Source organism: Triticum aestivum, chromosome 1D (assembly GCF_018294505.1).
Source record: "Triticum aestivum cultivar Chinese Spring chromosome 1D, IWGSC CS RefSeq v2.1, whole genome shotgun sequence".
Classification (NCBI taxonomy): Eukaryota; Viridiplantae; Streptophyta; class Magnoliopsida; order Poales; family Poaceae; genus Triticum; species Triticum aestivum.
In genome coordinates this window covers 30,570,390-30,587,030 of record NC_057796.1, presented here as the reverse complement: position 1 = coordinate 30,587,030, position 16,641 = coordinate 30,570,390, and the positions used below count along the sequence as shown (strand labels likewise).

General features: G+C 43.3%; 1 protein-coding gene across 1 annotated transcript; it reads right to left on the bottom strand.

The window, feature by feature from the left end:
* Positions 1 to 12,240: 12,240 nt before the first annotated feature.
* On the bottom strand, positions 12,241 to 13,273 carry LOC123164119 (uncharacterized). Its single transcript, XM_044581543.1, has 2 exons — positions 12,859 to 13,273; positions 12,241 to 12,749 (listed from the first exon to the last, which is right to left on the bottom strand). The coding sequence occupies exons 1-2, from the start codon at positions 13,203 to 13,205 to the stop codon at positions 12,584 to 12,586; spliced, it is 513 nt and encodes a 170-aa protein (XP_044437478.1). The 5' UTR covers positions 13,206 to 13,273; the 3' UTR covers positions 12,241 to 12,583.
* Positions 13,274 to 16,641: the final 3,368 nt, after the last annotated feature.

Below are 16,641 nucleotides of genomic sequence, written 5' to 3'. Positions count from 1 at the left end.
CAGGGACCTATTTTGAAACACAATTTGCGTGTTGAAATCCTAGGGGATCCTCCTCCACCCAAGGGTGATCCCGTGTTTGAGCTTAAACCATTACCTGATACTCTTAAATATGCATATCTTGATGAAATGAAGATATATCCTGTTATTATTAGTGCTAACCTTTCAGAGAAAGAAGAAGAAAAATTATTGAAAACTCTGAAGAAGCACTGTGCTGCTATTGGATATACTCTTGATGATCTTAAGGGCATTAGTCCCACTTTATGCCAGCACAAAAATAAAATTGGAGAAAGACACTAAACCAGTTGTTGATCACCAACGACGGTTAAATCCTAAGATGAAAGAAGTGGTAAGAAAAGAAATACTAAAACTTCTGGAGGCAGGTATAATTTATCCCGTTGCTGATAGTCAGTGGGTAAGTCTTGTCCATTGTGTCCCTAAGAAGGGAGGTATTACCATTGTTCCTAATGATAAAGATGAATTGATCCCACAAAGAATTGTTACAGGTTATAGGATGGTAATTGATTTCCGTAAATTGAATAAAGCTACTAAAAAGGATCATTACCCTTTACCTTTTATTGATCAAATGCTAGAAAGATTATTCAAACACACACATTTTTGCTTTCTAGATGGTTATTCTGGTTTCTCTCAAATACCTGTGTCAAAAGAGGATCAAGAAAATACCACTTTTACTTGCCCTTTCGGTACCTTTGCTTATAGACGTATGAATTTTGGTTTATGCAATGCACCTGCTACCTTTCAAAGATGCATGATGGCTATATTCTCTGATTTTTGTGAAAAGATTGTTGAGGTTTCCATGGATGATTTCTCCGTATATGGAACTTCTTTTGATGATTGCTTGAGCAACCTTGATCGAGTTTTGCAGAGATGTGAAGAAACTAATCTTGTCTTGAATTGGGAAAAGTGCCACTTTATGGTTAATGAAGGTATTGTCTTGGGGCATAAAATTTCTGAAAGAGGTATTGAAGTTGATAAAGCCAAAGTTGATGCTATTGAAAAGATGTCGTGTCCTAAGGACATCAAAGGTATAAGAAGTTTCCTTGGTCATGCCGGTTTTTATAGGAGGTTCATTAAGGACTTCTCAAAAATTTCTAGGCCTCTGACTAATCTCTTAAAAAAAGATATTCCTTTTGTCTTTGATGATGATTGTGTAGAAGCATTTGAAATACTTAAGAAAGCTTTGATTTCTGCACCTATTGTTCAGCCACCTGATTGGAATCTACCCTTTGAAATTATGTGTGATGCTAGTGATTATGCTGTAGGTGTTGTTCTAGGACAAAGAGTTGATAAGAAATTAAATGTTATTCAATATGCTAGTAAAACTCTAGATAGTGCCCAGAGAAATTATGCTACTACTGAAAAAGAATTTTTAGCAGTTGTATTTGCTTGTGATAAGTTCAGACCTTATATTGTTGATTCTAAAGTAACTTTTCACACTGATCATGCTGCTATTAAATATCTTATGGAAAAGAAAGATGCTAAACCTAGACTTATTAGATGGGTTCTCTTGCTACAAGAATTTGATTGGCATATTATTGATAGAAAGGGAGCTGAGAACCCCGTTGCAGACAACTTGTCTAGGTTAAAGAATGTTCTTGATGACCCACTACCTATTGATGATAGCTTTCCTGATGAACAATTAGCTGTCATAAATGCTTCTCGTACTGCTCCATGGTATGCTGATTATGCTAATTACATTGTTGCTAAATTTATACCACCTAGTTTCACATACCAGCAAAAGAAAAAGTTTTTCTATGATTTAAGACATTACTTCTGGGATGACCCACATCTTTATAAAGAAGGAGTAGATGGTGTTATTAGACGTTGTGTACCTGAGCATTAACAAGAACAGATCCTACGCAAGTGTCACTCCGAGGCTTATGGAGGACACCACGCTGGAGATAGAACTGCACATAAGGTATTGCAATCCGGGTTTTATTGGCCTACTCTCTTCAAGGATGCTCGTAAGTTTGTCTTGTCTTGTGATGAATGTCAAAGAATTGGCAATATTAGTAGATGTCAAGAAATGCCTATGAACTATTCACTTGTTATTGAACCATTTGATGTTTGGGGCTTTGATTATATGGAACCTTTCCCTTCCTCTAATGGGTATACACATATTTTAGTTGCTGTTGATTACGTTACTAAGTGGGTAGAAGCTATTCCAACTAGTAATGCTGATCATAACACCTCTATTAAGATGCTTAAAGAAGTTATTTTCCGAGGTTTGGAGTCCCTAGATACTTAATGATTGATGGTGGTTCACATTTTATTCATGGTGCTTTTCGTAAAATGCTTGCTAAGTATGACATTAATCATAGAATTGCATCTCCTTATCACCCACAATCTAGTGGTCAAGTAGAATTGAATAATAGAGAGCTCAAGTTAATTTTGCAAAAGACTGTTAATAGATCTAGAAAGAATTGGTCCAAGAAACTTGATGATGCATTATGGGCCTATAGAACTGCATATAAAAATCCTATGGGTATGTCTCCATATAAAATGGTTTATGGAAAGGCATGTCACTTACCTCTCGAACTAGAACATAAGGCATATTGGGCTATTAAAGAGCTCAATTATGATTTCAAACTTGCCGGTGAGAAGAGGCTATTTGACGTTAGCTCACTTGATGAATGGAGAACCCAGGCCTATGGAATGCCAAACTGTTTAAAGAAAAAGTTAAAAGATGGCATGACAAAAGGATACAAAAGCGTGAGTTTAATGTAGGTGATTATGTGTTGCTATTCAACTCTCGTTTGAGATTTTTTGCAGGAAAACTTCTCTCTAAATGGGAAGGGCCTTACGTTATCGAGGAGGTCTATCGTTCCGGTGCCATAAAAATCAACAACTTCGAAGGCACAAATCCGAAGGTGGTGAACGGTCAAAGAATCAAACATTATATCTCAGGTAACCCAATAAATGTTGAAACTAATGTTATTGAAACCGTAACCCCGGCGGAGTACATAAGGGACACTTTCCAGAATGTTTCAGACTCCGAAAAGGAATAGGTACGTGGTACGATAAGTAAACCGACTCCAAAACAGTTCTAATGGTAATTTCTCTCCGTTTTGGATTTTAAGAAAATAGGAAAATAAGAAGTAGTCCGGGAAGGACACGAGGAGTCCACGAGGGTGGAGGGCGCCCCTACCCCCTGGGCGCGCCCCCCTGCCTCGTGGGCACCTCGTGTGCTCTCCGGACTCCGTTTTCTTGCACGATACTTCTTTTGGTTGGTAAAAATTCAATATATAATATCCCGAAGGTTTTGATCACCGTATCACGCAAATATCCTCTGTTTTCGTTTCGAGCTGTTTTTCTGACAGATCTATATCACCATGACGTCTCCAAGCGCCCCCAAGGACAAGTTCTTCAAGAAGGTCATCAATCCCTACCTCGCGGAGGTGCTGCAACATCCTCAAACCATTGAGATGCATGAGGGGTTGCTACACATCCGCGACATTGAGGGACCAAGGAGGACCGGAAGCGTGGAGACAAGGCTCGAGGGAATAGAGCAACAAGTTTTCAAGTGCCAAGAGATGGTGGAACGTGGACTCGACGCCAATCACATAATGATCACGGAGTTCACCAACAACCACAAGCTGGACGCCAATAACATTGGGGAGGCCGTCTTCAAGCTCCACGAGAAAATCGAGCACCTCCAGGCCCAGATCTATGACCTGCAAAACCAAAACTGTGAGTATGAATATAGATTCAAGAGGATGAGTTTGGCTGCAGATTTGAGGATCCCGGAGGCTCGATCATCCCTCTATGATGGTGAACCTATGCCTTGGAAGATGGACGACAAGCCTACATCATCAACAACTCCATCATCACCACCTCCGAGGAAAGAGACATAATCACATGGGTATGGGCACTCCCATTGGCAGCTGCCAAGCTTGGGGGAGGTGCCCCTGTATCGTATCACCATCACACTCCTATCTTTACCGTTTTTCTTAGTTCGATCCTTTTGGTAATATCTTTATCTCGTAGAATAAAGTTTTGGCATGATCTAGTTTTGAGTTTTGCTTTATGATCCCTCTATGTAATCGAGTCCGTGAGCTATATATAATAAAGATTAGTGTTGAGTCAAGGGCTTGATTATCTTGCTATGATCTTGAGGGAATAAAAGAAAAAGAAAGAATAAAAAGAAATAAAGAGATCATATTGATCTTATGGAGAGTAATGACTTCACATATAAAGAGTATGATGAATAAAAGTTGTTGAGAGTTGACAAACATAGTTTTGGTCATCGTTGCAATTAATAGGAAGTAATAAAGAAAGAGAGGTTTTCACATATAAATATACTATCCTGGACATCTTTTATGATTGTGAGCACTCATTAAAATATGACATGCTAAAGAGTTGATGTTGGACAAGGAAGACAACGTAATGGGTTATGTTTTCTTATATCCGAAATAAAGTATATTGTCATGGATCATCCAACATGTTGAGCTTGCCTTTCTCCCTCATGCTAGCCAATTCTTTGCACCAAGTAGAGATACTACTTGTGCTTCCAATACCCTTAAACCCGGTTTTGCCATGAGAGTCGACCATACCTACCTATGGATTGAGTAAGATCCTTCAAATAAGTTGTCATCGTTGCATGCAATAAAAATTGCTCTCTAAATATGTATGACTTATTAGTGTGGAGAAAATAAGCTTTATACGATCTTGTGTTGTGGAAGAAATAAAAGCGACGGACTGCATAATAAAGGTCCATGTCACAAGTGGCAATATAAAGTGACATTCTTTCGCATTAAGATTTTGTGCATCCAACCATAAAAGCACATGACAATCTCTGCTTCCCTCTGCGAAGGGTCTATCTTTTATTCTTGTCTTATACCTTATACAAGAGTCATGGCGATCTTCACCTTTCCTTTTTACATTTTATCCTTTGGCAAGCACATTGTGTTGGAAAGATCTTGATATATATATATATATATATATATATATATATATATATATATATATATATATATATATATATATATCCAATTGGATGTAAGTTAGCATGAACTATTATTGTTGACATTACCCTTGAGGTAAAAGGTTGGGAGGCAACACTATAAGCCCCTATCTTTCTCTGTGTCCGATTAAAACTCCAAATCCATAAGTATTGCGTGAGTGTTAGCAATTGTGAAAGACTAAATGATAGTTGAGTATGTGGACTTGCTGAAAAGCTCTTATATTGACTCTTTCCTATGTTATGATAAATTGCAATTGCTTCAATGACTGAGATTATAGTTTGTTGGTTTTCAATGAAGTTTCTGATTCATACTTAACATTGTGAATAGATTGTTACTTGAGCATAAGAAATCATACGACAAATATATATATGTTGCTGTTATAAGAATGATCATGATGCCCTCATGTCCGTATTTTATTTTATCGACACCTCTATCTCTAAACATGTGGACATATTTATCGTTATCGGCTTCCGCTTGAGGACAAGCGAGGTCTAAGCTTGGGGGAGTTGATACGTCCATTTTGCATCATGCTTTTATATCGATATTTATTGCATTATGGGCTGTTATTACACATTATGTCACAATACTTATGCCTATTTTCTCTTATTTTACAAGGTTTACATGAAGAGGGAGAATGCCGGCAGCTGGAATTCTGGGCTGGAAAAGGAGCAAATATTAGAGACCTGTTCTGCACAACTCCAAAAGTCCTGAAACTCCACGGAAGTCATTTTTGGAATTAATAAAAAATACTGAGCGAAGAAAGCACCAGAGGGGGGCCACCCACCATCCACGAGGGTGGGGGCGTGCCCTACCCCCCTGGGCGCGCCCCCCTGCCTCGTGGGCCCCCTAGCAGGCCTCCAGTGCCCATCTTTGGCTATATGGTGTCTTCTGCCCTGGAAAAAATCATAAGCAAGCTTTCGGGACGAAACACCGCCACCACGAGGCGGAACCTTGGCGGAACCAATCTAGGGCTCCGGCAGAGCTGTTCTGCCGGGGAAACTTCCCTCCGGGAGGGGGGAATCATTACCATCGTCATCACCAATGATCCTCTCATCCGGAGGGGGTTAATCTTCATCAATACCTTCACCAGCACCATCTCATCTAAAACCCTAGTTCATCCCTTGTATGCAATCTTTGTATCAAAACCTCATATTGATACCTGTGGGTTGCTAGTAGTGTTGATTACTCCTTGTAGTTGATGCTAGTTGGTTTATTCGATGGAAGATCATATGTTCAGATCCATTATGCATATTAATACCCCCTCTGATTATGAACATGAATATGATTTGTGAGTAGTTACGTTTGTTCCTGAGGACATGGGAGAAGTCTTGCTATAAGTAGTCATGTGAATTTGGTATTCGTTCGATATTTTGATGAGATGTATGTTGTCTTTCCTCTAGTGGTGTTATGTGAATGTCGACTACATGACACTTCACCATTGTTTGGGCCTAGAGGAAGGCATTGGGAAGTAATAAGTAGATGATGGGTTGCTAGAGTGACAGAAGCTTAAACCCAGTTTATGCGTTGCTTCGTAAGGGGCTGATTTGGATCCATATGTTTCATGCTATGGTTAGGTTTACCTTAATACTTGTTTTGTAGTTGCGGATGCTTGCAATAGGGGTTAATCGTAGGTGGGATGATTGTCCAAGTAAGGACAACACCCAAGCACCGGTCCACCCACATATCAAATTATCAAAGTACCGAATGCGAATCATATGAGCGTGATGAAAACTAGCTTGATTATAATTCCCATGTGTGCTCGGGAGCGTTTTACTTCATATAAGAGTTTGTACAGGCTTGTCCTTTGCTACAAAAAGGATTGGGCCATCTTGCTGCACCTTATTTACTTTCATTACTTGTTACCCGTTACAAATTACCTTATCACAAAACTATCTGTTACCGATAATTTCAGTGCTTGCACCTTACTGAAAACCGCTTGTCATTTCCTTCTGCTCCTCGTTGGGTTTGACACTCTCACTTATCGAGAGGACTATCATAGATCCCCTATACTTGTGGGTCATCAGGGGCGCGCGCCATGGGGAGTCCGACTAGGATTCCCAATCCTAGTTGGAGTCCCCTTCCATCCAAGAGAGGGAGAAGGAGGGAAAGAGGAAGAGGGGGCGCCCCCCCCTCCCTAGTCCAATTCGGATTGGCCATGGGAGGGCCTCCCTTGTGGCCCTCCTCTCCTTTCCACTAAAGCCCATGAAGGCCCATGAACTTCCGGGGGGGGGGGGGTTCCGGTAACCCCCAGTACTCCGAAACTTATCCGAAACGACCCGAACCATTCCGGTGTCTGAATGTAACCTTCCAATATATGAATATTTATGTCTCGACCATTTCGAGACACCTCGTCATGTCCGTGATCTCATCCGGGAGTCAGAACAATCTTCGGTCATCAAATCACATAACTCATAATACAAATCATCATCGAACGTTAAGCATGCGGACCCTACGGGTTCGAGAACTATGTAGACATAACCGAGACACATCTCCGGTCAATAACCAATAGCGGAACCTGGATGCTCATATTGGCTCCTACATATTATACGAAGAACTTTATCGGTCAAACCGCATAACAACATACGTTGTTCCCTTTGTCATTGGTATGTTACTTGCCCGAGATTCGGTCGTCGGTATCATCATACCTAGTTCAATCTCGTTATGGGCAAGTCTTTTTACTCGTTCCGTAATGCATCATCCTGTAACTAACTCATTAGTCACATTGCTTGCAAGGCTTATAATGATGAGCATTACTGAGAGGGCCCAGAGATACCTCTCCGATACATGGAGTGACAAATCGTAATCTTGATCTATGCCAACCCAACAAACACCTTCAGAGACACCTGTAGAGCATCTTTATAATCACCCAGTTACGTTGTGACGTTTGATAGCACACAAGGTGTTCCTCCGGTATTCGGGAGTTGCATAATCTCATAGTCAGAGGAACATGTATAAGTCATGAAGAAAGCAATAGCAATAAAACTAAACGATCATTATGCTAAGCTAGCGGATGGGTCTTGTCCATCAGATCATTCTCTAATGATGATATCCCGTTCATCAAATGACAACACATGTCTATGGCTAGGAAACTTAACCATCTTTGATTAACGAGCTAGCCAAGTAGAGGCATACTAGGGACACTCTTGTTTGTCTTTGTATTCACACATGTACTAAGTTTCCAGTTAATACAATTCTAGCATGAATAATAAACATTTATCATGATATAAGGAAATATAAATAACAACTTTATTATTGCCTCTAGGGCATATTTCCTTCAGTATGTGCTCGACTATGTTCCCGACTATTGGGTGTATGTGCTTGACTGCATGCCCAACACGAAGAAGGCAAGATGTTTACCGAGAGCCGAGATGTCCATGGACACCTTGAATTTAATCCGATAAACCAGGGCTTGTCTTCGAAAGGAGGATTCATTGAACCTGTTTCAAGACCGATGACCTAAGAAGAAGAACATATCCGATGAACCGAGGTGCGTACAGACTTGAAGACCGGTTCAGAGGCTAGTGACAGTGTCCCAACTAGGGAGGTCTCTCAACACGTCACTCCCATCCTGGTGGGCCGGGGCAAGGACCCTCATGTTAGTTCACTAATGGGCCACGTTGAAAGTGGCCCTGGCGTATGAAAGGAAGGCTCCCAAAGACTTGTCGTATACTCCAAGATGTTATAAGTCGTCTACAACTCGTCCTCTTTATACGTAGCCAATTTGGATGTAACTCTAGACCCCCACAATACCTACATAAACCGAGGGGCAGGGCTCGTAGAGGACACATCCATCGCATTGGCACATTTGACGTACACCATGATCCACATTTCTCCACGCCTAATCTCTCTAGTGTAGAAAACCTTTTTTACTTTCAGTCTTTTGACTTATGTTCTTTAGTTTTTAAGTCATTATTATTCTCGCTGCAACCTACAATCACTACCCTGGTATATTTGTTTCACGGGACAATAAATATTAAATACCATATGCAAATTTTCCAATGGTTACTTCACACAAGACCACTCACAACTTGTGTGTAACCCAAACGCCACTCATAAATACTTTGCTCCACTCTTCACTTGGACGATAACTATTGGGATACTTACATGAAGGTCCTACGCTACCCTGTGTATCTTGCAGGCCATCATATTTGACTTAAACATCTTTTGTATTTGGGTCCTGTATAATGCAATCCAGGAGGGCTTGGAGGTGTTGCCATGGCCTTTGTTTGCGCCTCTCTTCGACCACGAGGGAACATCCTAGGTTTGATTCTTCGGATTGGACGGCGATGACGCCAGGACATTGCTATCTTTCTTGAAAGCATCGTCTTGTTTTCTCATGGCGTCCCTCGTGCTGGACTTCATGGGGGTTGGACGTCACACCTTCTAACTACCTCTCAAGCTAGGGGGTTTAGTTGTGTATTTTGCTTGTTCGGGCCGAGCACCCCTTGTCTCTCTGCTCTGGTCATTGTATTCACGTCTTCTTACGTTTGTGCATGTGTTGCACCCTAATGTGTGTCATTTTCTTTTCTTCTATCAATAAAAAGTATGCATGCTTTGCATACTCGCCAAAAATAATCCGAGGGGACTTTGCCTCCGTGATCTTCTAAAAGAATATGTAAGTTATAGGGTGTTGATTTTTTTTGCCAGGATCTAGGGTGCTAAATTGGTGATGAATTGTAAGGAAATCCCTATTTTTCATGTGTTGCGTCAAATTGTCTCCTCTTTGCACAGCCATGAGGACTAGCGAAAGCATGTGGGTCGACCCATTTAACCTATTTGTGCGTTCGGGTTTTGGGAAACTTCCAGAGGTTCATGCCATTTAACCTGTTTATTCGTTTGGGTTTTGGGGAACTTCTAGAGGTTCATGAACTGTTTTTCTTCCTTTCTTTCTATTTTTGAGGGATTTCGGGTCCTTATTCATGTTATTTTTCAAAATATTGTTTTGAATTTTGAATATTGCTCAGAATTCAAAAAATTGTTTATGTTTTCAAATTTTATTTTTTTGGAATTTCAACAATTTTTCATGATTTGTCGACTAGTATTCAGATTTATAATAAATGTTTGACGCTTAAAAAAATGATTCTTTAGAAAATTTGGTCACAATTTTACAAAATATTCAATTTCCAAATTTTGTTCACATATTCAAAAATTGTTCTTGATTTTTCCAAAACTTGTTTGTGTTTGTCCAAATTTGGTTGACATTTTAAAAAATGTTACCTTTACAAATTTTCATTGTGATTTTTAAAAATTGATTGAAATTTAAAAAAATGTTCCTATCTGTCAAATTTGTACATATGTGTTGGATTTAATTTTCTGTATTATGAAATTTGTACATTAATTGAAAAAAATTCCCATTTTTAAGTCGGTTAACAAATTGAAAAATAGTTCATATTTTTTCAAACCTTATCCGCATTTGTGAAAAATTGTATAGAATTGAATATTTTCCCTGTTTTAAATAGTGTTCATCAATTAAAAAAAATTCTTCTTTTAAAAATTTGTGCACAACTTCAAAATTTTATCAAAATTGTTTGTATTTGTAAAGAGTTGTTTTTAATTCTAAAAAATGTTCTGTTTTTGAAAAAAATTAAAGAAATTCTTAAATCTTCACTTTAAAATTTTGTTCATGAATTAAAAAATAGTTCAATTTTTGAAAATATTGTTCGTGTTTGTAAAACAAATGTTTGTAATTGTTAAAATGTTCCCTTTTGAAAATTGGTTCGTAATTCCAAAAATGTTCCTGTTTAAAAAAATGTATTCTCAACTTCAAAATTTATTCAGAACTTGTTCGTATTTGTCAAATTTTGTTCAAATTTTAAAAATATTACTGTTTTTGATAATATCTTCACATATGTTTGAAAACTTGTTTGTGAAAAGAAATTGGAATTTGAAAAACATTCCTGTTTATGAAATTTGTCAAAAATGTTTGGATTTTTTTTTGAAAAATTCCTGTTTCTGAAAACTTGTTCACCAATTAAGATGTTCGCATTTTTTTGAAATTTGTTCAGTACTTCACAAGTAGCTTCAATTTTTTAGAAAACATGTCCGTGTTTGTCAAATATTGTTCAGAGTTTTAAAATAATATATTTAGAATTTGAATAATTTTTGGAAAAAGGAAAAATCTTCGGATATGCCGTTATAGTTATGTCTAAACTTTTTGCCCTGCGGTGAGTATTCGTCCCGAACACCGACCAGTTATAGATTCTTTTAGGGGAAAAAGCCAATTTATTCCTATACGTATATCCACCAGAGGAGTACAGGGGCTGGCTTTTTTTCGCGTTGGCCTGCCCAAGCGGGAGACTCCCTTGTGCGAAACCCCGCCTTTCTTCCGTCTAATGCGACAGATTCAAGATCTTCGTTCTGCTGGCGCTACAACACATACATACATAATGTGGACTTGTGACAGAATATCTGGCGAGGCTTGCAAGCCCACTGCGTGCGATGTGATGCCATCTGTGCTCGGAAGTTGTCTAAAGAAAAAAAATCTTTGCTCGGAAGATTCTCTCAAAGAAAAAAAACTGTGCTCCCAAGAGGCATGAAGACGACTGACCCGCATCCGCGTAGAGTGTGATACAAACTGAATGTACTGTCACACAGATTGGAAAGAACGCGGCGCGGCAATGACCGACTGAACCGAACGATACTGATACTCTGGCGTACGCATAGACAAGCTATTGTTCTAGTGCTGGTGTTTCTTCTTCAGACCTGAAAAATACAGCCAAGTGTTTTAGATGCGGTTCAGACTTCAGACATCTGTATTCAGTTCACAACTGTTCGTTCAGACTTCAGACATCTATATTCAGTTCATAACTGTTCGTTACCACTTGCATCTTTTTGGTTTGTCGGATGTTATTTCGGAGTACCGCAAATATCAGTGTAGTTCCGGTGATGCCATATTTATTACTCCCTCCGTCCTGTCCCACAATATAAGAACGTTTTTAAGCTAACAATATAAGATCAGAGGGAGTATGTACTTATTTCTCTTCTTGTGATCAAGTTTCATAGTATTGTGATTATGCCACATAACACATCTCTGTTTCACTTCCTGTCGTACAATATACTGTTGGCTTTTGAACTTGCTAGATCAAAACCACCGAAGCAACTTGTACGTGCAAGCTAGCTAGCAGGTTAATCGATGAACAGTGCTTTAGCACACGCACGCCTAGCCGTACGCACACGCAAACCTGGCTTGACTAGCGAGTACAGGATCGATCGATCTCACGGACCCTCGTAAACCTGCGAACGATAAAACTGATCGGTGTGATGGCCACAGGCTCGTGTCGAGCCTGTTACTATTCTTTACTGCTCTGAACTTTTCGTTGTTACACATTACAGGGTTACACGTGAGTATATATAGCAGCTAGGAGTATCAACCTAATCTACTCGGAAACGGCTTCTAATCCTATTGTTACTATAGGTGCTGGATCAGTGTCCGACTAGGACACACGACTACACGTCGTGTTTATTCCTACATATACATGTGGAACTTCAGCGCCGGCGATCAGCGCAGGGTGCTCAGGCACCCAGAACACCAGCACAACACTAGAGTGCAGATATTTGCACGGCCAAAACTAAACGTACGTGCCGGCAGCACCCTATACTATTCACAGCTCTGCACCGGAGTTGGGCGCGGCCACTCCCTTCACCGTGTCCCTGGCCAGCCCCGCGGCGCTCGCCGCCGCCTGCTCCGCCGTCTCTTTGCCCATCTCCAGGCTCTTCTTCGTCGCCTCCGCTGCCGAGCCGGCGATTCCATTTCCACCAGCATCATACCTTGACACAACACAATAACATCATGCTCACAAGTACTACTATAAAGGTGGGCGTACGTACGTACTCAGGATCATCTAGCGAGCGAGCACATCATGAACACAAGACGTACCGTGGATCATCGGAGCGCGGCCGCTGAAGCTTCATCCACGTCAGTTTGGCCCACGCGCGGAACGCGTCCAGCCGGCTGTTGAACCCGGGGACGCCGCCATGGCCGACGGCCTGCTCCACCGGCTCGGCGCCGGGGCGGCTGCCATCCCCCACGCCCGGTGCCTCCATCCGGGGCGATGGCGACGACATCTGGAACGCCGCGACAGAGGCCACGAGCAGCGCGAGGAGGACGATGGTGATGGATATGGTCGCGCCGCCTTTCGCCGCTGGCGGTGCCGCTGCGCCGCGGCTAGTTTGGTGGTGGTGGTGGTCGGTGCTGGTGGCGGTCGTGTCCCTGGCGTCCGCCATGTCATCGGTTTGGTGGAGGAAGTTATCACGACGAGATCGGCAAGACGAAACGGGTACTAGTAGTGCTAGAAGTACTGCGGCGCATGCCCGGATGGACACGTGATGAACTTCTAGAGCGCACTGGAGGAGCACGTGGCCGAGACGTGTCGGGCTCACGAGGTTTGCCCAAAACGCCGGCGGCCGGCCAACCCGGGCGTCACGGACGGCCGGATGGACGTGTCTAGTTTGGTTGTCTTTTTCTTAATACAGTACGAGCGCAAAGCACTCATATACACGCGCATACACTCACCCTTATGAACATACACACGCATACCCTATCCCTATGAGCACCTCCGAAAGACTAGGCCGGCATATCATCTTGAAATTTACGAAGTCACCGTAGGACCCTCTTCGTTGACGGGAACGTTGAGGGAGTCCTGGATTAAGGGGTCCTCGGGCGTCCGGGTTATGTGACTTGGGCCGGACTAATGGGCCATGGAGATACAAGACAAAAGATTTCCTCCCGTGTCCGGATGGGACTCTCCTTTGCGTGGATGGCAAACTTGGCGAAACTTGGCGTTCGGATATGAAGATTCCTTCCTTTGTAAACCGACTCTGTACAACCCTAGGCCCCTTCGGTGTCGTAGGGTTTAGTCCGTAGAGACGATCACAATCATACAGGCTAGACATCTAGGGTTTAGCCATTACGATCTCGTGCTAGATCAACTCTTATAATCCTCATATTCATCAAGATTAATCAAGCAGGAAGTAGGGTATTACCTCCATCAAGAGGGCCCGAACCTGGGCAAACATCGTGTCACCTATCTTCTGTTACCATCGACCTTAGACGCACAGTTCGGGACCCCCTACCCGAGATCCGCCGGTTTTGACACCGACATTGGTGCTTTCATTGAGAGTTCCGCTGTGTCGTCGTCAGAAGGTTCGATGGCTCCGTCAGTCATCTACAACAATGTCGCCATAGGAGAGGTTTTTCTCCCTGGCCAAATCTTCGTATTCGGCGGCTTCGCACTGTGGGCCAACTCGCTTGGCCATCTAGAGCAGATCGACAGCTACGCCCCAGGTCACCAGATTAGTTTTGAAAATCTGGACTATGTTGCTGATATCCGAGAAGACTTGATCTTCCAAGGGTTCACGACCCCAACCTCCGCTCTGGCCTAAGATCCGGAGCACATCGCCGGGTCTGAAGACAGGACTCCTGAGCCCGCCGGACTACCTACGGCCACCAAGCCCAGTATGGGAGAGCCGGAGGAAGTAGTGTCGCTGGCAACCATCACGAAGCCGGACCCTTTTCTGGACACTGGCTCCGAACCCTTGGAGTCAGCATCGTGTGAGCTCGGCCCAGGAATCTCCTTCCCGCCGTACTCCACGGACTCTCTTCTCTCTGGCCAAACCTCGCCTTTAAGCGAGGCTCTGGACTTGATGCGATCCCTCGTCATTACAGAGGAGCAACGTTTGAACTACACCCAGCCCAGACTAGGGGCAGAGAGCGGGGAATTTTACGTCCCACCCACCACCCACTTCATAGCCACTGTCGAGTACTTAACTGACATGCTAGATTACGGCTCCGAAGACATCGACAGTACGGACGACGATGCCGGAGAAGAGCAGACCCAAAACCCGCCGTTTACCGGACGCTGGACAGCCACCTCTTCGTATGACGTATACATGGTGGATACACCCAAAGAGAGTAACGACGATAACGAGAAAAATCTAGTAGAGGATAAACCTCCTGAGATACAACCAAAGCACCGACGGCGCCGCTCTAAATCACGCCGGGGAAGAGACAACAATACTCCGAACGACGCCGAAGACCAAGAAAACCCCGTCGAGCCAACCTCCGAACAGGACGATCAGGAAGATGGGCAAGTTAGCCCTGTTGAACATGCCGTAAACGAAGACTCGGAGGACAAAAATTATCTTCCACTCTCCGAGGATGAGGTGAGCCTCGTCGACGAAGACTTTATCGTGCCTGAGGAACCTCTCGAGCAGGAGCCTGAAAAAGAAGCAGCAGCAGCTTCAAGCTGATCAAGATCTACTCAACGACAGGTGGACTAATGTCCTGGCAGCCGAGGAATACGGCCTCGAGCGCCCAACCAAAAGTTACCCGAAGCGTAAACTTCCACCTCATTTCGACGACGAGGCACAGGACCCCGTACCACAGCGCGTAACGCGGCTGACCGACCACCACGTGACCGGGACAAAACGACAACTCAAGCCGAACACCAGTCCATACCACCTCGCCGTAAAGGTAGAGACACAACAGCTCGGGGACATACATATGACCTGCAGCAGGACCTGGAAAATAGAGCAGGCCAGACCAGATCGATCTACGGATCGCGGGGGCGTACCCCGACGCGCAACGACGGCTATCTAGTCGGACGTGACAAGCATAACCACGTCCGTGCCGAAAACCGCATACGGACTTCATCCGAGCTACGTCGCGACTTGGCCCGATATAGAGGCGCCGCACACCCCCTCTGCTTCACTGATGAAGTAATGGAGCACGAATTCTCAGAACGGTTTAAACCCGTGAACATCGAATCATATGATGGAACAACAGATCCCGCGGTATGGATTGAGGACTTTCTTCTCCATATTCATATGGCCCGCGGTGATGGTCTTCATGCCATCAAATACCTCCCGCTAAAGCTCAAGGGACCGGCTCGGCACTGGTTAAACAGCCTGCCTAAAAACTTCATTGGCAGCTGGGAGGACTTGGAAGACGCCTTCCGCGATAACTTCCAACGTACATGCGTCCGACCTCCGGATGCCGATGACTTAAGTCATATAGTGTAACAGCCCGGAGAGTCAGCTCGGAAACTCTGGACTAGGTTCCTAATTAAAAAGAACCAAATTTTCGACTGTCCGGATGCTGAAGCACTCGCGGCCTTTAAACATAGTGCCCACGACGAGTGGCTTGCCCGCCACCTCGGCCAAGAAAATCCAAAATCCATGGCAGCTCTTACCGCACTAATGACCTGCTTTTGCGCGGGAGAAGATAGCTGGCTCGCTCGTAGATGAAGTAGCGCGAGCGATCCTGGCACCTCCGAAGTTAGGGACGGCAACGGCAAGCCACGACGCAATAAAGACAAGCGTCGCAACAATAACGCAGGAACCCCAGACACAATGGTCAACGCTGGATTTAGTGGCTCGAAAGCCGGTCAACGGAAGAAGCCATTTAAGTCAAATAGGGATGGTCCATCCAGTCTAGACAAGATACTGGATCGACCCTGTCAGATCCATGGCAGCCCTGACAAACCCGCCAACCATACCAACAGAAATTGTTGGGTTTTCAAACAAACCGGCAAGCTCAATGCTGAACACAAAAGGAAGGGGCCGCCCAGTGACAGTGAAGAAGAGGAGGCTCACCTACTGAGCACCGGGGGACAGAAACAATTTCCCCCCGAAGTAAAAACTGTAAACATGATATACGTGA

Excerpts from the sequence above, each read along its gene's own strand:
- LOC123164119 (XM_044581543.1), bottom strand. The coding sequence starts at position 13,205 with ATGGCGGACGCCAGGGACACGACCGCCACCAGCACCGACCACCACCAC. Across the intron at positions 12,750-12,858 it reads CCGCGCTCCGATGATCCACG|GTATGATGCTGGTGGAAATG; the intron begins GTACGTCTTGTG and ends TGTTGTGTCAAG.